We start from the raw sequence: 22,560 nt of genomic DNA, 5'->3' as shown, positions 1-22,560 counted from the left end.
TTGAGGAAATCAGTCAATGTGTCATATATCTTTGGGTTGCCAGGAAAGCCTGAACAACTAGCTAGCCAGGCATGTGCTGGAGTGCAGCCCAGTCCATACAAATATGAGGGGAAACTATGTGCAAGGTAATGGTGATACATAAGGTAAACAAGACCCTTAAAAATACAATGTATATGGTCCTTCAAAAAAAAGGCTTCTATATCCAATAGATTCTTGTAATGATGATTTTTTTTTTAAATAATGAATTTAAGATCCTGACTTGGGGGTCCTAGGCACAAAACCCTTTGAAATAGCCCTTCTTTTTCTCTCTTCTCCCCAGCTTATTACACAAACTAGCCTGGAGGATCAGCTAAATATTCTTAGAAGCTTCCTAGAAATTCCCAGGAGTACTGGATGGAGCTAAGGGAATAGGCTATTTATTTCTGTGTTCCCTTGCTATTCCCCTCTTCCCCCCATAGAGCTGACACTAGTGAGGATTGCAGTACATTTTTTTTTTCTTTTAAATACTGTAATATCAGGAGTTATCATTCCTCCTAATCTCAGATCTTCTCTTCTTAGAGGGAGTGGGAACCAGGATTAGGAGTCAGGCAGAGAAAGTTGCTGCCATTTTGCTTCTTATGCCACAAAACTGGGGTCCCCCCCTAGACTATTAAAGATAAAGAGAAGAGGGACCTCATGGCAGCTTTATTTTAGAGATCCTTGTACCATAGGGGCTTCTAGGTCCATGCTTGGTATGTGTATGGGAGAATCTAGCTCTGACATTTCACATATAATGGGTAGGTGCTGTAAGAATATCTACAAATACAGATACACACAGTCCCTGCTCTCAAAAATCTCCCCCCAAAAAAGATCTGCAGCCAATAAGAAAGTCCAGCTCATCACTACTATCCCCCAAACCCACCGTACTCGAGGTATTTCCAACCAAACCAGCTTTATGTTGTTTTTCTCTTACCTTCATTGAAGGTATCTTCATTAGAAATGTGAGTGAGTGGGGACTGAGGCCGGGAATCCCCACACAGAGAGTAGCTGTGTTCTGCCTGGATGAGAGGAGCAGGGGAGGCTGGAGATGTCTCTACTTCCATCATCTCATTCTTCTCTGAGAGGAAGGGGTCATTCAAAAGCTGGCCCAGGACATTCTGGGAAAACTCATCCAGAAGCTCTGTGAAATGCTGTAAAACACAGGGTATTAGAACTCAGTTTCTCATAAATCTATGACTTCATGCAGAAGCACAGTTAGAATGGATCAGTGAAGCTTTGTCTCAAGTCAGTAACATCAAAGGTATGTAATTCCCCACTGTACCAGTATTCTAACCTACTAGCTCAGAGGCTACCCTCTGAGAACAGCTGCCATAACACCCTTCTCCCAAGACCCCTTACTGTACCCTTGCTTGCTCTATCTTTGTATCTTCCTCAAGAAGAGTAAGGGGTCAAAGACACAGGCAAGACTCCCTATGTTACACCTTTTGTGAGAGATATCCAGGATTAGTGATAACACTGAAAAGTGCCAGTGAAGATTTTCCTAAACTCCAAGTGAACTTTCATCAATTAGTATGTCCTCCTCCTTCCCCTTTTTCTGCCCAGAGAAGCCATCTTAGGATCTCTTTTTTCCTCCAACCCACAGCAGTGCTCCAAGTATACCTTAAAGGGTCTTATATCCCAAAGTCTGAGCTCTTTCTCCTCTACTGAATTTTTCCCAGGCACTAAAATTCCTAGTCATAGCTCAGACTTGCTATTTATACTCTGGGACCAAACAAGAAAATAATTCCTTGAAAATTAGAATTGACCAACAGAAACTAACGACTTCATGAGATGTTAAGAAATAATCAGTCAAAAGAAAAAATGTAAAAGATTTCATAGAAAAAACAACTGACCAGGAGAAAAACCTCCAAGAAGTAATTTAAGAATTATAACCTAAACTATCCTAACTAAAACTTTATTTATTTTTTTTTAAACAAAATAGCTAATAGTAATTGTAAAAAGTTAGAAATAACCTAAATATCTAAAAATAGGGGAGATGGTAAATAAATAATTGTGGTACATTAATATTATCAAGTCCTTTAATGCTGTTAAGACCAATAAAAAAGTCTGGAAAGATTTTAATGAAATAATCCAAAATGGCAAAAGTAGAGCCAAAAGAACAGATCACATACATCTGATGAAGATTTAAGAGGAAAATTGAATGAGAGTAATTAAAGTATCCAGAGTGTAAGGTACTTAATGGGAGTGGTTAAAAAAAAAAAAAAAAAAAAAAAAAGAGTTACTTCATACTTTATTTCTCCTAATTAAACTGTCAATAGTTGCTTACTCAGTGTGATTGTTTAATGTTACATTAAATTTTTAAAAAGCATTCAATTAAAAAAATTAAAATAACACATAGAAAATCATCTTTGCTACATTAATTACCAGAAGCACAATCAGTACAATATGAAAAATAAGTACTAGTTCCTCCCATCTTTTCAAAATTATGAAAAATAAGTACTAGTTCCTCCCATCTTTTCAAAATTCTCTGCATGCTGTAACAGAGGCAATTTGGTGCCATGGATGAAATACTGGACTGGGAATCAGGGAACCTAGGGCTTAAATCCTAACTCTACCACTTCTTCCCTTATGTGACCTGGAGCTATCCTTTCTAGATTCCTCATTTTTAAGATAAGATGAGAATCAGTCTAGATGATATCTAAAGTCCTTTATAGCTAGAATTCTATGATTTGTGGTTTCATAAATTAGTCTTCCAAGAATCTTCCAATCTTCTTCTGTTGTGTCACAGTCCTCTTTTAATGCCCTGACCCAGTTTCCTCCTACTCAGTTACTCTGCCTCAGGTTATAACCATTCCCTCTTAAAATTTGATAGGATAAAGGTCTTATATCTTAAACATCTTGAGAATATCAGGAGCCTCTCCAGTACCTCCTTCCATTAATGTCATCGTTCTTATTACTCTATAAAAGAATTTTGTATCTGACATTCACTGCTGGATTCTTAGAGACGATAGTCTCTTTTAGCCCTGGGATCAAACCATGGATGCATTTGGTCCCAGGAAATCTTTCCCTTTCAAATAAAATACTAAATTGTTCTCTATATCCTGCCTCAGTATCTCCAGCATTACAGTTCCACATAACAAGTGGACATTTTGAATGAAAAGTTCTTCACCATATATCTATCAGCACCATGGAAATAATGTCCTCAGAACATTTCCCTGCCTTTAACACTGCAAGCTTCTCTAACCTACATAAAAATACCCTCAACCACTTCATAATTCTGACCCTTTTTATATCTTTCACAAGGTCTCCAAGTACATCAGCTATCTGAGAAACTCCATTTAAAAAAAAAAATGCACTGGAGGAAAAATGTGGAATTTTTGGGCTTTTGTCACATCACCCTTGGGATAGCAAAGGCTTTAAATTATAGAAGAAAGGTCACTGGACTCGGGGTTCTGGGTTTCTTTGCCAATAACAATCTTAAGCAATAGTTTCCAGTTTCATTATCGAGCAAATAAAAGGGTTAGGCTTGATAATTTCTAAGATCCCTTCTAGTGTGAATAGTCTAGAAGTATGGAGATAAAAGATTTGGAACCACTCATTCCACATAGGGAAAGCAGTTCCTCCAATACATCCATTTCTATGGTCATTCTACAGTGAGTTTTTTTTTTTTTTTTCCCTAAGATGGCACTTAAAAGAACTGTTAAAAAAAAAAAAAAAAAAAGTACTGAGAGCAGCCCAGTAAGTATTGATCCTGAAGTGAAGAGGACTGAGTTAAAACTTGCCTCAGATGCTTAACACTTACCACCTGTGTGACCCAAGGCAAGTCATATAACCCCAACTGCCTTCCAAAACAACAACAAAAAAACAAACCAAAAAACACCTACTTCTTGCACATCCTGGCCAAAAAAGCCACCTTCACTCAGTTTAAGATTGACCCTTTGTTTGATCCACTATGACCCCTAAGTTATTAGATAATTATTGTTTAAAAATTATTAAATTAATAATTAAATGCATGATTATATAATCATTTATAATAGAAGAAGAAGCCTACAGTCAGAGAACTCAGTGCTCCTTCTACTCCTGATAATCAAAAGAATCTAGGCATTGGAAGGGACCTTAGATATCATTTATTCTAGACTATATCTCAACAAGATCCCTTTCTGTCATCTTTACTTGAAAATCTCCAGCAAAGGGAAATTTGACAACTATCAAGAAAAATCATCTATGATCTCACAGTCTTTCTCATAGAATCTCTTATCTAGTCACATCTCTCTCTACTCCCATATTTGTGAAATCAATTGTTAATGCATGGATAATTTATATTTATCCATATTAAACTTCCTCTTATTCAATTTGGTTTATAACTGTGACTAGCAGAAACTTTTAAAATACTAATTTTGTAATCAAGATGTGTTATCTATTCTTCCCAAATACATATTATTTGAAAACCTGACAAATATAGCTTGATCAAAATAACTGGGGGAAAAAATACTGAAAAGCACAGAGACAACAAATCCCTGAGGTATTCCATCAGATTTTTCTCTTTTACAACAATTACCCTTTGACTCTATCCATGAAATCAGTTTTGAATTCACCTATCATCTAGCCTATATTTATCTTCTCCACAAAGATATCTAGGATAACTACTGAAATTGAATTATATTATGCCTGCAATATTCCCTCTGACCTATCAGTTTAACTACCCTATCAAAGAAATACACTTGGTCTGACATAATTTGTCCTTGTTGAAATTTTTGCTAGCTTTGAGTGTTCAATGTTTCTCTTTCTAAATGCTCCTGAACCATTCTTTTTTTAAATATATGTTCTAGAACTTCATCAGGAACACAAATTAGACTCTCTGGATTATAGTTTGGAGATTCTGTCCTTTCCCTTCACCATTTTTAAAGAAATCAGAATATTTGTATTCTTCTAATCCCATGACATCCTTCTCATTCTCTAAATATTTCAAAAATCATCAATCACAGCTCCAAAATCATACTTGCTGGGTTTTTTCAGCATCGTAGAATATAGTGAGTATGTTGAACTCGAGGCTTGAAATTAAGAGCAATTAAATGCTGTCTTATTGCCTCAGAGATAGTAGCTTTCCACACCCTAAACCATCTTTCCCAATCCAAAGGTCATTTTCCTTGGAAAAGAAAACCAAAAAAGTTGACTAGCTCAGTCTACTCACCAATTATCTTAATTCCATATACCCTAAATGGCAGTGCTAATCCTTCTCTTGCTTTAAAAAAAAAAAAAAAAAAAAAAAAGGTTGTTTTGTTTGTTTCTTAAATAATGCTCTGTTGATGTTTATGATCTTTAAAAGTTCCTGACTTTTTAGTCTTATAAGACTATATGCACCACTCTCTTAAATTGGCCTTCATTTCCCTAGAGAACCCCCCTTTTTATCATCTGGAATAATTTATGTTTATGTCTAGGAGGGGCAGCTAGTTGATGCAGTGGATAGAGCACCAGCCCTGAAGTCAGGAGGATCTGAGTTCAAATAATGGCCCAGATGCTTAACACTTCCTAGCTGTGTGACCCTGGGCAAGTCAGTTAACCACAATTGCCTCAGCAAAACAAACAAACAAAAAAACCCTCAGTCTAAGGAGTTTCTCTTCTCTCTGGATTTGACTTTCTCTGCAGAATATTAGGCCATTGACTCTTATCTATCCTTTTCCTGAATGCTTTGAAACCTACTCTCTCCAGATCTAGACTGAATCTGAGATTCTGGTTATTTGTGTTCACCTTCTATATTGTGGACTCTATAATAGATTGGCCACTTGCCCACAACTTAACATCATACTATTTCAACAACTAGTCCTTGTTGCTCAAAATCTAGCTCAGAATAGCAGTCCCTTTTATCACTTCTTTCATCTTTTAAAAAGTAGACAGTATGATAAGTCAGTAAGCTTACTGTAGTTTTTTGGCAAAGAATTTCAGCAAACATCTGAATATCTGAAGTGCCCCTAAACAAGACCTCATGCCAAACTTGTGATTTGGGTCCTCAGATTCTGGATCTAATTCCTTCTCCAGCTGGTCTATAGTATACATCTATGGCAATCATTTCCATTTCTTTTTCTACCCATCTTTACTCAAATAAATATGCTTTCCAGCATCTTTCTCCACCCAGGTCCCTGGCTTTCTCACATGAGTCTATCTTCTTGAAATACAATGCAGCTCCCCTGCTCTTTGACCTATGCCATTCCTTTATTCCAATCATGGATTCCACCCCATTAATGTTCAGACAATTTTAAAGTCAAATTTGTCTCCCTACATTAAGATTTATAAGTTATATGTCTTGGTCTACCTGCCATCTGGGGGAGGGTGGGGGAAAGGAGGGGAAAAGTTGAAACGGAAAGTTTTGCAAGGGTCAATGCTGAAAAAATTACCCATGAATATATCTTGTAAATAAAAAGCTATTAAAAAAAAAAAAAGATTTGTAGGTTATGTTACTTGGACCCAAATTCTAATATATTTTGTACATCAACAACTTATTTATTCTTGGCTTCTATTGGATACTGTCTTCCCTGACTTTTCTACTCCTCTCTTTTGTTACCTTTCTTCATGATTCCCCACTTGCAGGATGAGAAAATCACATTAGATGACCCTAAAGTAAGGACTTTTAAGCTCTAAATCCATGATTTTTGGTTTGCTAAATTATGTTTCCAAGAAACCCAGTCTGGCCTGAAAAGACAACATTTTTCCAGACAGTGTATCAATACTTTCAATAGAAGGTTCTATGTTCCAACAATCTTTCAGCACTATGGTAAATGACATCCTCAAAGATTTTTCTCATCTACTTCATACAATTGATACTGAGCTTTTCTTTTAGGCTATTTGAAAATTCCTTCAACTACTTCACAGTTTAAAAATTCAGATCTTTTTCTCTTCCAGGTTACCTGAAAAACTTTACAAAATCTCAAATATCCACCAATTAAGTATGAAACTTAAAAAAAAAAATGAACCTTAGAGCAATAGTTTAGAATTTTGAAAGTTTATCACATCATCCACAGGACAGCAGTGGCTTTATAATCTAGAGGAATAAACACTGGACAGAGTCCAAGAGACTAGGTTTAGTTCTGGCTCTGCCAATAATTAGCTAGGTAGCCTTGAGCAAAACATTTTACCTCTCTCTCCCTGAGAACCTTATTCTCTATGGTCCTGGATTTGGAAGATCTATGCGGTAGTGGTAAATTTTCATTCTCCTCTTCCCACTACCACCTTCAGACAAAAATCCTCCTGATCAGACTTTGCAAGACTCTAGGCAAATATGTTTTTGCTGGTTCTTGTCGATCTTTGCCCAGAACTTCTCTTCCCTTATTTTAAATTGTAATCCAAAACCCAAATTCCTTTCTCAAGCACCATCTTTTTAGCCAAAATCAATTCCTTAACCTACTTAACTATTTCAAATTGTCTTCTTTTAGAAAATTATCATCATGAAAACATCACCATGAATTCATAATCCTTAATGTTTTTCAAGTTCCTCCTGATGGTATCATCTTTCTCTACATGAATCACCACCAGGGTTGAAAAAATCTTAGGAAGCTCTCTTTCACAGACATGCCCCCAGACATGTTAACCAACAGCTGCCTTAGTACTGCTTTGAAGGAAGTCATTAATCACTATCATTTGCTGTTCTTCTTCTAACTTCTTTCTCACTAATTCCTAAGACCTACTAACTTTCTTGGCCAAAGAGATTTTCTTCAAGCACTGGCTGAACATGTCATTTTTCCACTCCAATGATTCTTATCCTTAGGGCACAATTAAATACTCCCTGCTTGGCATTTAAAGGTCTTCACAATCTGGTCCCAGCCTAGCTTTCCACATATTACTCTAGAAAAGACTAAGTTGTCTTAGACAGCTATAACTAGCTGTCCAGAATCGAACACTGTCATTTTATTGGGGTGAACCAGATATTCAAGCATTTTCAAGGATGTCAACAGGACAACTTCCCTCTTTAACATCACCTCTCATTCCAAGATAAATAGCAAGTTCAATATTAAATCTTGATGCAATTTATGTCTTTTTACTCCCACACTTACCCTAACTCGGACCTCTCAGTAGTCCCTGATAATCCCACCTAAAACAACCAATTATGTGCTTCCTCTATCATCTTATCCTGGCAGTTAGAGACAGGAAAGACATAAAATGGAAAACATATATTTTCAATTTCTTCTTTTCCTTTTCTAAGTACCTAGATCTCTACATACATATGTAACAACATATTTAGAAATGATACTAGAGTCAGTGACAGAGGAAAGTAACGGGTCTCTTATGGCAAATTTTGTTTGTTTTATTGGCGAATAATTTGAGACCTCGCTTTTTTTCCCTGAATGCTGGAGGTGTGTTTGAGTTAGATTTATTCTTTTACTGCCTCCCATCAACCCCATCTTCTGTCCCCACCCCTAAGGTAAAAGATATCCAATAATCAGATCTATTTCTCTTAGAATTGTATGTATGAGTCAAAGGGAGTAAGATTATTTTTAGTGTCATTCATGCTGCTATTCCAATAATTGGTACCAATAATACATGTCAAGCTAGTCATATGATTTCTCTACTCAAAACTGGTTATTATTGTCTACTGAGTCAAGATCAAACAACATTGCTAGGCATTTAAAGCTACTTTCTTTTTTCCAATCATTCCTACAAAACTATTCTCGGTCCTCTTGAACACATTCTAAATTTTTCACCCTTTGTAAATTTTTGATGCCTGCAAAATTTTCCCTTCCCAAGCTTTACCTACTGAATTCCTACACATTCTTTAAAACCCAAATCAATATTACCTGTTTTATTGAGTCTTTCTTGTTCATCCATCCTTGATCTTTTTGTCTCCTAGGACTTCACATAGGAGTATATTATTTCTCTTTAATTATATTATGATATTGTAGCTATCTGGGTTTGTGTTTTCCCTTTATTAGACTATAAGCTCCATGACAGCAGCAATCTAAACTAAAAGAAGCCTATAGCATCTAGAATTTGCTCTGTATGCAGTAGATGCTTAATATTTGCCAGATTGAATACTATTGGTGTAAGTATTCCCTCTCCAATTCCTCAATGCCTTTGTTTAAACTGCTTTGGGCAAAACAACAAAGCTGCTTGCAAATATTTTCAGATTTAGATTAGTTCTCAGTCAAAAGTCCGTCACTAGATTGTACTTCAAGCTTTTCTAACTTGGCTAGAAGTTAAAGCAGGATATTTCTGTGAGCAGAATCAAGGGGAGCTGCTGAATTAAATATGTAGGAAGAGAACATATTCAACTTACAGTTGAAGGGTAGATTTGGGACTCATTCCACAAAAGAATCTTTTTTTATCTTGTGACCAAATGGATAGAAAATAATAATAATAATAATAATAACAAAAGAAAATACAAAGAAAGATGAAAAATCCAAAAGATCAGATGAAAAGATTATCCAATTTCCCTGGAGAATAAAAGAGGGACAATTTAGAAGACACTGAACAATGTCTTAAACTAATTCAGTCATGGAAAACCATACCTGTCATTTATCTATATCATATATAATTTTTACATTTGAAAACATCTGACTGTGTATCTATGTATCTATTCTTGTATATATTTATTCTTGGAGAAAGAAGGATTACTGGGAAAGTGAAAGAGGGGAAAGATGGTGAAAGATAAGAGAGAAGGAAATAAGCATTTATTAAAGAGCCTACTATGTGCCAAGCACTGTGCTATGCCCTTTTTACAAATATTATCTTATTTAATCCTCGAAAAAATAAGTGCTACTATTATACCCACTTTTCAGTGGAGGAGACTGTGACTCAATTCCCAGATCTGTAAAATAAAGGAATTTAGAGTAATCCGCTCTAAATCTAAAATCCTCTAACTTGTCTGCCCTAGGAAAACAGAACCCCTCCTATCTGGAAATGTTCCAAGAACAGAAACAACACATAAAGTATTCAGGCAAAAAAATAAAAAATAAAAAAAAAAATTGCATACAGCACACTTCTGTTGGCTGTCTTTCCTCAAGTCAACAATATATGGCAGAAACATAAGGAGATAGAACCCAGACACTGTACGCCTTTCTTGAATCCAGAGGCTTACTTGAGTCTGCACTCTGCAACCAACCACATTTGCCCAAAGGCAACAAGGTACAGTCAGTTTAATAATCCAACAGCTGTAGTTGCCACCCTCTCCTTTCAATATTCCAACTATGTGTTACCCCCACTATTCATAACATAGCTCACTTACAATCAGCTACACACACACACATATACATACACTTTCTCTCTTCCAACCCACTCTCTCTTCTTCCATTACTTTAGGAAGCCCAGAAAAGTTGAAGTGATTTATATTAGTCACCTCTTTTCTTGCCAAGGGTCATTTGGGATCTTTATTTCTGGGCCATAAACTTATATCAACTTATAGAATTCAAGCAGTAGGAGGTTGTTCATCATACCCTGCAGTTGCTTTAGCAAATGATTTCATGAGTCTTATACTGCCCATAGGGCAGAAGTTTCCCACCCCTGGTTTGAGTAATTTGTTTTACAAGTAGTAAGTAAAGGCTAAAGTTTTAACCTAAAGTTTGACTTGAAAACCAAAATGTAGAACTTTAAATAATTATATTTTTGAAAGAGGGAGAAGTGAATAGTATAATGAGCCAGCCTCAAAACCAGGAACATGTGGGCTCAAACTTGCCTCTAAGATATATTGGCTGTGTGACTTCAGGCAAATTGAGTTAACTTCTCAGTATTCTTAGTCAGTGATATCAAACTCAAATAGAAATAAATTCTTGTGGGTCCCATATTGATTTAGAAGACCACATATAAATGTTACCTATGGTGTATTACATTTTTATTCATTTTGTTAATATTTTCTATCTCTATTTTAATGTGATTTGGGCCGCACTCAAATTTTTTGTATCATCACATGCTAGGTAACTCTCTAACTCAAAAATGTATAGATATAAGTTATGGAGAAGGTAGTGAATCACTCTGTATTGGCAGAGGAAGCTTCTTCACAAAGGCATTTCTATACCAATGAAATCACACAAGTTCAATTTTAATTCCTTTTAGATGAACTTTCTTACATATTAACAGCAAAACGGGAAAAAAAAAACACCTTAATTCACTTTTTTGGGAATCTAGACTTATGATTTCATTAGTATAGGATATTAACAAATATTAATAGATATTAACATATGAGGAAATGTTGAGGCTGATTCTCTACCCTTCTTGCCAGAAAAATGTTTCATCAATGTCTTCTCAGTTTGGGCAGAGAAAATTAAGGCAGCAATGAAAGTGTGTTCTTGAACAGATAAGTCCCTTTATCTCTCTGAACTTAGTTTCCACATCTGTATTATGTGGGAATTGGATTGAATCATCCCCAGAGTTTCTTCTAGCTCTAGCATCCTAGAGTCCTAACTCTAGAATTCTATCCTTCTTTGGAACATAGAGACCATAAAGACCACAAACAGTATGGGAAATATATCAGTCTGCCATTTCTCATTCACTAATCCTCTTGGGTCACATACCATCACCATCACTCGCCTAGCTAGAAACAAGCCCAGGGAGTTCAGAAGGAAGTAGCCAGAACACAAGCCCACTGGTTGTTAGTCACACAGGCAGCTTTCACTTCATCAGCCTGCTCCTCCAGAAATACCTCACAGTGATTTGATAGTCTTCATTCATCGCTGGGATTGAGGAACACTGCTATGTTATCCCTAATGGGGAGAAGAGGAGCAGAGGAGGGCTAGAAGGCAAGGCTATGTTTGTATGCCTTGGACTTGATGGAGGTTGTATAAACTGAGCTGACTTTGTTGACACTGTGCTCCCCTTCTCCAAAGCAACATCTGTTCCCTCTCTGCAGCACAAATAAAGATTTTTTTTTTCCGGATCTATTTTTTCATCATCATTATCTCTGCATAACCAAGAAGCCTTTCGTGGGCCAGCTAGGTCTCACTGATCCCTCCCTTATCTAAATCATAGAGGAAAATCTTTAGAAATATTCTATCTAGGAATGTTCTTTCATTCCTTTAGTTGTGATGGGCTTATTTCTTCAACCAGTTGTAAACTCTTTAGAGAGGGGAGAGTATTAGAAGTTAGCCTTCTTTATATTTTTCTTCCACTGGACCTATGGTAAGGATACATGGTAAATATTCAATAAAAAAAAGTAGGGTTTAGAGCAGGAATTAGGGAGCTTAGAAAATGATAACATTTTCCTAATAGAACTGAAGATACCTTAGAGGTCATATAGTACAACTCTCATTTTACAAATAAGGAAACTGAAGCCCACAGAGATGATGCCCAGAAGCAGACAGTATTGAAATAAGATAAAAATTGGATTTAAAGCCAGTTTGGTCTGATTCCATATCCAATATTCTTTCTACTATACTATTTGCCTGTTACATTACTTACTGATTATGTCCAAAGAGTGGGTCCATGTCTCTTACTATGACTCAGCAAAGAAAATTTGCTCAGCCTGATGGGGGTGGGGGGGAAAAGACGCTTAACATCACCCTAATAATGACATTATGCAGGCCTCAACCAAGTAGCTTCCCTCTGGGACTGTTATAGCTAAGACCTTACTTCTTGGAAGACATAAAACAAACAATATAAACTTTATTGACTATGTTACAATATTCTCTAGTCAGGTTGCAGATCACCAACTGATCAATCTTCCTAACATATATTCATAATCAAATCAGTTACCAGTTCAAAACCTTTCAGCAACTCCCTTGATGTCTACCAAATTACTTAGCTTGGCATTCAAAGGCTCTCTACAATCTGAATGCACCCTACCTTTCCAATTTCTTCTCAAACTAATTCTTTTCACTTAGTTTATGCTTTAGAGAAGGTGTTTTGTTTATCATAGATCCCCTTTGGCACTCTGGTGCCAAGTCTGTGGACACCTCAGAATAATATTATTACAAAATTGAAGGAAAATATCAGTCAAAGGTTACTAAAAATAAAGAAGTTCATCTCAGCTACTTACTGTAGCTCTGGGGCTATTTCCTTACCCGAAAAATATTACTTATTACTTTTTCTAGAAATTATTACTTCTTATAGACATTAATATCCACCAGCTACAAGTTTCATAATTCTAGGAACACCTCAGTTGTATAAAACAGGATCCAACATACTTTTGTCCACTCCAGGCTAGCAGATTGGATAAGGGCAGGATAAAACAGTAACAGTTTTAGAAAAAAGGAATCCAAAGTCTTTGTTTTAATATCTTTTTATTTTCAAAATACATGCAAAATACATTCACCCCTTAAAAACTTTGTTCCAAATTTTTCTCCCTCCTCTTTCCCCCCTCCTCTAGACAGCAAGCAATCCAATATAGGTTAAACATGCAATTATTCTAAACATATTTTCATATTTATCACGCTACACAAGAAAAATCAAATCAAAAAGGAAAAAAAGGGGAAAGAAAAAAAAAAAAAAAGCAAGCAAACAACAAAAAACATTATGTTGTGATCCACATTCAGTCCCCATAGTCCTTTCTCTGGATTCAGAGGGCTCTCTCCATCACAAGTCTATTGGATTTGGCCTGAATCACCTCAGTATTGAAAAGAGCCTTGTCCATTAGAATTGATCATCACATAATCTTGTTGTTCTGTGTACAATGATCTCTTGGTTCTACTTACTTCATTTAGTATCAGTTCATATAAAGCTCTGCAGGCCTTTCTTAAATCATCCTGCTGATCGTTTCTTATAGAACAATAATGGGAATCCAAAGTCTTCATCAAACTGTTCCTATTCCTATATCTGAGCAAACTCACTTTTGAACTTATAGAATCAGTGAAAGTCTCAATGAGAAGGAACTGTAGAGTACTCTAAGCTTTTTACAAATGAGGATACTGAAGCCCAGAAATAGCTATGTACCTCTCAATTTCTTTATCACTTACAGCCAGCTCTCATCAACAATTTCAGACATTTAATATACTTCTCTGACTCTTGTTTTATACTTGTGAAGTACAAAACCCTCCATGTACTGTAGTATGTGGAGGGAGAAAGGAAATAGTGTCATTGCCCTTGGGGAATTTGGGGGAGGGGGTGGCAAATATTTAAATATTCATCTACTCAGAATTATTAGTCATCTCAGCATATTTCCAAAAAACATTTATCATGGTTTGACATTGATGGGAAATACTCTTTCACTAAGCTATTCTGCTGAGAAACAGGCTGTGGTGACAAGGAAAAGGCACTGGATTAAAAGTCAAGGAACCAAGGTTCAAATCCCAGAACTACTACTACCTATATAAGTGACTATAGCCTCATCCCATCACTTTTGTGAGATTCAGTTTCTTTATCTATGAAATAAAGGAACTGGATAAGCTGAGTTTCCAGAAATGCAGTTGGTACTTGAAGTTAACAGAAGGGCAAGATGCCCTCAACCTGGGTCACTCTGGTATTGGGCACTAATCTGGTTGTCTCTGGATTGTGGTAGAGCTCTCTTGGGCCACAGTGAGTATGCCAGCCACTTGACCATAAGATGTAAGCAACATCTGTTACTACATTCCTAGACTGATAGAGATTCCAGAATCAGGATTCTCAAGATCATCTAATTAAAGGTCAGAACACTAAATCTCCAGAATCCTCCCAGAGCAATTCTGGGGATAATCTCTAGAACCATGTAAACTTGGAGTGAGGTGAGTGCTTTTTTTTTTTCCTTGCAGAATCTAAGCTCTTAATCTTATTACCATTTGCTGCTATTGTCAAGTATCAGCAAAAAAGACTTCATAAAAAACTGTTTTCTGGAAGTTTCCACATCATATGAAGTTGGCCATTGCAATAAGGGTTTCTCTGCACATAAGTTTGCTTTTATAGCCAAACTATGCTATACATTGAATGCTGTCATTCCCTCCCTTTGATTTCTGGCAGACTATCAGTCACCCAGTGAGACAGAAAGTGAAAAATTTAAAGATAATCAGCAGAGTTCACTGAGGCATAGTAGAAAAAGAACTAGACTGCCTGACAACAAACCTGGATTCTAGTTTTAGCTCTTATTGCAAACCAGCTGTGTGGTCTAGAATAATTAAATCTTGATTTGAAGAGACCTTAGAGACCATTTAATTCCACCTCCCACATGCACACATACATACACCCAAATCCCAGAAACCTCTCTAGGACTCATTTATTAAGCACTGGTTTGTCAAGCACTGTGTTAGGTATATAAAAACAAAAATAAAACTCAGTCTCTGAGCTCAAGGAGTTTATAATATATTGAGGGAAACAATGTGTACATATATAAGTATATACAGAATACAATCAAAGTAAATACCAGATAATTTGCAAAGGTAGAAAAGGCAGAGAGAGACAAACAACTGGGGAAGAGTCACATAGAAGGTAGAACTTGAGCTGAACCCCGACGGAAATCAGTCAGAGATTATAAAAATAGAAACATGAAATGCATTTCATGTATGAGGAACAGCAAAAAAGGCTAGTTCAGCTCATCCATAGAATATTTGAAGGAGAGTACATATGATAAGCCTAGAAAGCCAAGTTGGTACTAGATTGGAAAAGGCTTTAAATATCCAACTTAGGAGTTTGCATTTGATTCTTAGAAGAAAGGGAACCAAAGGAATTTATTGTGCAGGAGAGTGACAGAGTTCCCTTTTCTTCTAAAGCTATACCTTCATGACCTACGCTTTCAGATATCATTTGACTACTTTGTGGAGGGCAGACTTGAAGAACTACTTAGGAGGCTATGGCAAATAGTCAAGAGGAAAGAAGTAAGATGATAAGGACCTGACCAAAGTTTAAAACATGAGCCTCTGCTTGCCTGCCCATGAAAGGACAACCTTATTTCATGAACTGGAAACTTGTCTTACATACATACATTGGTCCTATTTTGATTCTCTGCCACTTGCTAAATGAACAAGTGATCTAATGTCTCATTTATAAAATAGCCTTTCAAATATTCAATGGCAATGATCTTGTCCCCTAAATCTATTCCTTTCAAAGGTAAAAAGCTCCAGATCCTTCAGCCATTTTCATGTGACAGTGATCCACTCATGCCAGTCAACATCCTTTTATTTAGTCAATGTCTCTCCTAAAATGATAAACAGTGCTCCAGATAGGATTGAACAAAAACAGAAGAAATAGGGCTGTCACTTATTTTGTTTTGGAAGCTATAATTTCATTAGTGCAACCTAACATCAAATTAGTCACACTGTTGACTCATTGTTGATTTACTTTGAGGCTGCAATCAACCAAAACGCTTGACTCTTTTTTATATGAACTGCTATCTAGCAGAAAGTTTTCTTCATCCCAAACTTATCTAAGCACAGGACTTAACAGGGACAGCTAGGTGACAATAGATAGAGTGCCAGGCTTAAAGTCAAGAAGACTTCTCTTCCTGAGTTCACATTCAATTTAGACACTTAGACTAGCAGTGTGACTGTAGGCAAGTCATTTAACTCTGCCTGATTCTTCACCTATTAAAAAGAGCTAGAGAAGAAAATAACAAATCAAGCCAGTGTCTTTACCAAGAAAACCACAAATGGGGTTACAAAGAATTGGGTAGAACTGAAAACAACTAAATAACAAATGGAGCTTAATATTTATTCTCATGATATTTCATCTTATTGGTCTAGCCTAATCTGTCAAAATTTCTTCTGGCCTATTAAGGTCTTTTTTAAGAATCTGGTTCTATCCCTCAGAGTGTTATCTGTTTTTATGCAAGTCAAAAGTTTGATAACCATGTCATCTATAGCTATATAAGTCAGTGATTAAAATGCTGCAAGGGATAAGACTAAGAACAGTGTCAGGGGAAGGGTTTACTACTAGACTCATTCTTTCATGATGACATCAATCCACTGATCTTTACAATGATTATGATTTATGCAATGTATTTGAATTCACACAAATAGTAACAGTAACTGGCCCACATCTCTCCATCTTTTAATAAAGATTTTTTGATAGGGGGAAGGGAGAGCAAAAAGTCTGGACCTGATTTCATCAGTATAGAGAATTGAAAATTCCTAACACTTGCTGTCTAACAAAAAGCTGTTTGTAATTTATGGTTTTAGAATTTCCTGGAATACTGAGAAATTATATGAATTAATCTATAGTCATAATTATTATGTATCAAAGGCTGGAAAAACTTGAACTTAAGTCTTTTTGATTCCAAGAACAAAATCCTATGTGCTACAAAATGTTACCTCTCGCATTAGATGTATGCTTTGATGAAATCAAGATATATGATTGACTGAAAAATTAAGTATACCTAACAAAAGTGATAATGAAGGAAATTTGGCATGGCTTATCCTTAGTGAACCCATGCTAGTGCCTAGTCATCACCAATTTTATTACTAACAACTCATGAATTAACTATTTAATATTAATAATCCTTCATAGGCTTTTGCCTGAGGTCAAAATTCATTAGTATATACTTTATGGGATCTACTATTTTCTTCTTTTTGAAAATTAGGATAATAGCCCATCTCTAGTATATTGAGTCACTCTTCTTGCTTCTCACCTTCCTCCTTCCCTCCTCCTCTTCCCCAACCCCAAAAGAATCCAAAGAAAACATTTGCAAATTCTTTGAGCAAAGGGAGTGTTTAATCCCCAGAATTTTTATTTTGTCCTTGAATCTCCAGAGCCTAATTTTGTGCTTTCCAAAGATCAGGTGCTTAAAAATGATTATTGAAATGAATTGAGTATGCAAAGTAGTTAGATGAGCTTTAGTCCCTTCTAACTCTAACATCCTAGGACTATAATGTTTTCCTCCACTGCTGCTGTTATTTAAAAATTAAGTCTGAATAAGTATCCTTTGCTAAAAATACTAAAACTAATAGTAGCTAACATTTATGTAGCACTTACTATGTGCCAGGCAGTATGCTAAACATTTTACAACTATTATCTTATTTGATTCTCCCAATAAGCCTGAGAGGTAGATATCATAAACAGCAATTAAGTGACTTGCTCAGGATGACACACCTTAGTAAGGGTCTCAAGTTACATTAGAACTCAGAATTTTCTGATTCCAGGCCCAAAGTGGCAACTTCTTACTGGCCTCAAAACTACGTACCCTATACCTCTATGCATTTTTACATTTATATACAATATTCTCAGCTTACTTTGCTACATCCCAACATTCTGCTTACTTCTTATCTCTACCATAGTTATCTATCCCTGCTACCCTTGGTAGCAGAATTCTCTTTACCAAGCAGGATTATTTTAGGAAAGTAAATGACTTTCCCTAAGCCTCAATTTCCTACCAGCATTACTAGCTCCCAGGGAGAGTGTTTTCAGGAAAGAAGTAGTAAAGCTTTAATTACCATTGGAACGGGAGCTATTCTTTTAATTAGGGTATATTATATAGAGGTCTCTCAATATAATTGTTACCATAACAATAACTATTGATAGTTATATAGGACTTCAGAGTTTGTAAAATATTTAAATATATTATCATTTGAGGCTCACAACAATCCTTAGAGGTAGATATTAGAGATACACTGTTTTAAAGTGTCAAAAGTAGGATTTTTTTGTCCTCTATAATGAAGAACATAATCTCTAGAAATGACTTAAAGAAAAAGAAAATCCAAAGTCAAATTTGGACATTAGGATAGTGAAGGGAGAAGAAAGAATGATTCATCATATCAATTGTTACTTAAAACTATCAACTTATCCATATCCATATTCTGTTCATTTATTGATTCAAAAATTTTTATTAAATACCTACTCATTCTCACTGTCCTGGGCTTAGTTCTATAGTAATAAAAAAAAAACAAAACTGGAAAAGGCAGTTCCCATGTATGTGAGAAATAAGTTTACAGACAAATTATATAATAAAAGGGTTTTGGATACCACATAGAACAGATTCTCTACAACAGATTAATCCTATAAAGACTATCCTATCACTTATATACAATAGTAGCAACAATTCGCAATGCTTAAATAGTTCCTTCATTACATTTTTATAATGTAGGCATGCAAGTATTATGCTCCTCATTTTATATTGGAAGAAACTGTACCTTAGGAGAGCTCAGAAGGTGACTTGCCCACTATATTGTTCAATATATCTATTCATTCTCATGGTCTGAGGCTAAGTTCATAGGAATAAAAAGATGGGAAGGATGGATCCTAAGTATGTGGGAAATGAGTTTAAAGACAAATTAACTGGATACTACATAAAATCGATTCCCAACAACAGATAAATCCTATAGGGACTTCCCCTATTATCTGTATACAAGAGCAGGCACAATTCATGTGTATCTAATGCTTGATAGCTTTCTCTAAGTATTTCCTTCATTACCTTACATTATGCCCCTCACTTTACAGAGGAAGAAATTGTACCTTGAGTTCACAAGGTGACTTGCCCACCATATTGTTCAGTAAGAGCCAGGACTGAATTCAATACCAGGTCTTCTCAATTCTACTTTTTTAGAATAAAAAAATCTAACTGTAGCAATGTCTCAGGGATATTGTGAGCGATAAGGTCCTGAATAGTGTTTTGGACACAGAAAAACTACAAGAATTGATCCCTGAGACAAGCAGGGAGAATTTACTAATAGAGATCAGTTTAGCTTCCCAGTCCCATCCTCTGGGAAGGTCTACATCAATCTTAGCTTGCCATGGCCTGCCAGAAATCCCAGTCATGTCTCCGAGGTTAAGTTTTCCCTATAAAATCTACTTATGGGCCATCCCATGGCTGCTGCCCTTCTTTGGGTCAGTCTGCCATGGCACTCTGCCTCATGGTGCCTTTCTCCTTATTCGATGCCATGTGGTGTCTCTCCTAACTCTTCTATGTTTTTCAATTCCATTTCTCCTACTTCTAGCTAACTAATTCTTTCAGGGCGCCATCTCTTTCAGGATTTAACCTGGAGAAGGGCATGCCCCAACCTCAAGGGGTATTCCCTTTCTTCTGGGTAATTACGAATTCTACTGAGGAATTTGTCTTTCCTATGCACTCAATGCTATTTCATATTTACCATTCCTAGAGTCTATTATATTCCTTCCTTTTGTCTATAATTTCTTCCCTAAACAAATCTACATTTTGCCAACAAGAATGGCCATTGCAAATTCTTCACATGGCTAAATCCCAACTTTTTGTGTCTACCATCACTGGTGTCTACATCACTTTTGGTCCTGGAACCACATCATTTGGTGCCAAACCCCACATCATAAATCACATCAGTGAAGTCCAGTTTCTGGACTTCTGAGTGCTCTGTCCATATAAGTGTCAATTGTCATTAGTATTTTCATAACTTCATGGCACTGGTTCAAATGTGAATACTGGAATGGTCGTCAGGACACCTGATAGGTCTTATATACAGATTCACTGGAAGAGAGATCTTAGAGGTCATGAAATCCAAGTTCTTCATTGTACAGAGAAGGAAATTTTTATACATTTTTATAATGTATAATATATAAATTATAATGTATGATGTATAAATTTCCAAGAAGGAAATTAAAGTTCAAGTAAATAAGTGATTTGCCCAACTACAAGGGCTCAAACACATGTCTTCAAATCTAGTGCCTTCTCTACTATGGCATAATTCAGTCCCTTAATTTGCTGAGTGACCTTGTGTTACTTCCCTGGGACTAGATTCACAATGATCTAACGCTATGATCTTCTTCCAGTTTGGACTTTCAATATGGCCAGGAAACTAAAGACAGAGTTCTAGGACAAAAAGAAAGAAAAGGACCCACATACTCTTTCTCCTGCTTCAAGAAACAATTTGATTCTCCCTTGAAACCCTGCACCCAAGGAGCAAACTGGACCACATTCCAGTGTGGAGCACATTAGGAACATGGGACAAGGAAATTAGAAAGCAAAACTTGGTACTAGGCCAACAGATGCCCCAGGCTGCACTTCTAGACTTACTACCTCTTACAGCTCTTCACAAACAAAGCTTCTTTCTTAAAACTTGCTGCCTCAAGGAAATGTTTCTCTCCTTTCAGCTGGCTATAGCTGAATGGCTCCTCTGGGTTGAAGAAATAAAGTTTAGTTAAACTTTAGAGGAGTGCAGACTTTTTGCCCACAAATTCCCCAGCTGAAACAAGAGCAACAAGGAGGGGATTTCCACAATGCAAAGATGAAAATGGTAGCCAAAGAAAACACAATGCCGAATAAAAAACTCGAAGACAGTAGAGAACGGAGTAATATAGCACACAGGTCAAGATTCATTTTGCTCTAGCCTTCAACAAGACTATGAATTATGTCCTGAACTAAAACAGGCACATGTTGTACATAAAACTACATGCCATCATCAAAATTATTTCTACTCAGTCCTTAATCATTCATTACAAAAAGAAAATCCTCAAATATCATGACAGCTTGTTGAGATACAAAAGAGACCCCAAAAGGTTGGGGTTGCAGACCAATATAGCAAAAGGAATTTGTAGGCTTGAACCAATCTCCAAGTCAGGGGGCAAAGTTTAATTTAATTGTTATGCCAATTGAAGTGGACTAAGTTGCAAAAAGGATTTCGCAAAGAATCAGGAGCAAGGGAGATAAATTTATAGGAAAAAGAGAGCACAGGTGCTTCATGTCAGTGATATGCTAATTTTATGGCTTAAAGGTGAAATTGAGGAATACTCTGGTATGTTCCTTAATACAGAATTTTATGGTTTACAGGTAAAATTGAGGGCACCTCACCATTTGTCATAGAAATCCTGTTTTCACTGAACAATAGATTGTTATCTGGCAGCCAGCATTGTCTGTGGAACTACAGCACTCTCAAGGCCAGGCAGCATTAGAATACTGCCACATCTCCCCCCAAAACTGCACCCCATCAAGTTGACTTCAAGGGGCTGCCTAAATTAATTTGTTGTGCTAGAATTTGGCTGCATCAAATGTAGCTTCAAATAGGATGCTTTTCAGTTGAGGCTTAATCTATTGTTATAAAAACATATATGTAGGATTAGAATGGATAAGATGTTGGAACTTTACATATACTTAAAAGAACCTCCTAATTCAACATACACTCTTGCTTTTTCCATACACAAGTGTGTTTTACTCTACACAATAGGTAGATTCATTTTCTCTGAATAAGAGTTTTATATCTTTAACATCCTAAGTAAATTTGCTTCTTAAAAGAACAGCATCATAAATCCTTTTGTAAAGCAAGTCTTTGGGGTTTGTGTATGCTGGTAAAAAGAATAATCACCCTATAGAAACCTACATAAATCGAGCAGAAAGGGATCTCTGAAACTTTCTAGTAGACCTTATCCTAACAATAATACCCTATACAACCTAAACAACAAATGATTATTCAGCTTTTGCTTAAAGATTTCACCAAATGGGAAACCCACTACCCCCAGACAGATATAGCTCACTCTTCATTTTTGGATAATTCTAATTTTTTGGAATTTTTACCTTAAATGAAACAAATCTATTTCTTTTCAACTTCTATTCATTGTACTTCATTCTGTTCTCTGAGGTCAAGCAGAACAAATCCAATTTCTTTTCTATGTAAAAGCCTTTTAAATACTAGAATATACTCCATGTTCTCTTTTTTCCTCCCTGCCAAATATGCCTGTTTCTTCAACTGATTTCCATATGGCATGATCTCAAGGCCTTTCAGCATTCTGATTGATCTCTTTTGGCCTCTCCCCAACTTTTCAAAGTGTTTCCTACAATATAATACAAAAAAATGAAAACAGTGG

The 22,560-nt window shown here is 36.1% G+C and overlaps 1 protein-coding gene across 1 annotated transcript in view; it reads right to left on the bottom strand.

Annotated features, from left to right (window-relative positions):
• Window positions 1-22,560, bottom strand: part of CREB3L2 (cAMP responsive element binding protein 3 like 2) — a 157,640-nt gene that overhangs the window by 67,465 nt on the left and 67,615 nt on the right. The window contains exon 2 of the mRNA XM_074267816.1: window positions 953-1,169. Within this exon, the coding sequence (XP_074123917.1) occupies window positions 953-1,169 (217 nt within the window). The remainder of the gene's footprint in view (window positions 1-952; window positions 1,170-22,560) is intronic.

Source organism: Sminthopsis crassicaudata, chromosome 5 (genome assembly GCF_048593235.1).
Source record: "Sminthopsis crassicaudata isolate SCR6 chromosome 5, ASM4859323v1, whole genome shotgun sequence".
In the NCBI taxonomy this organism is placed as follows: Eukaryota; Metazoa; Chordata; class Mammalia; order Dasyuromorphia; family Dasyuridae; genus Sminthopsis; species Sminthopsis crassicaudata.
Note: the sequence above shows the minus strand (reverse complement) of the source record. Positions and strands in the feature narration are given on the sequence as shown.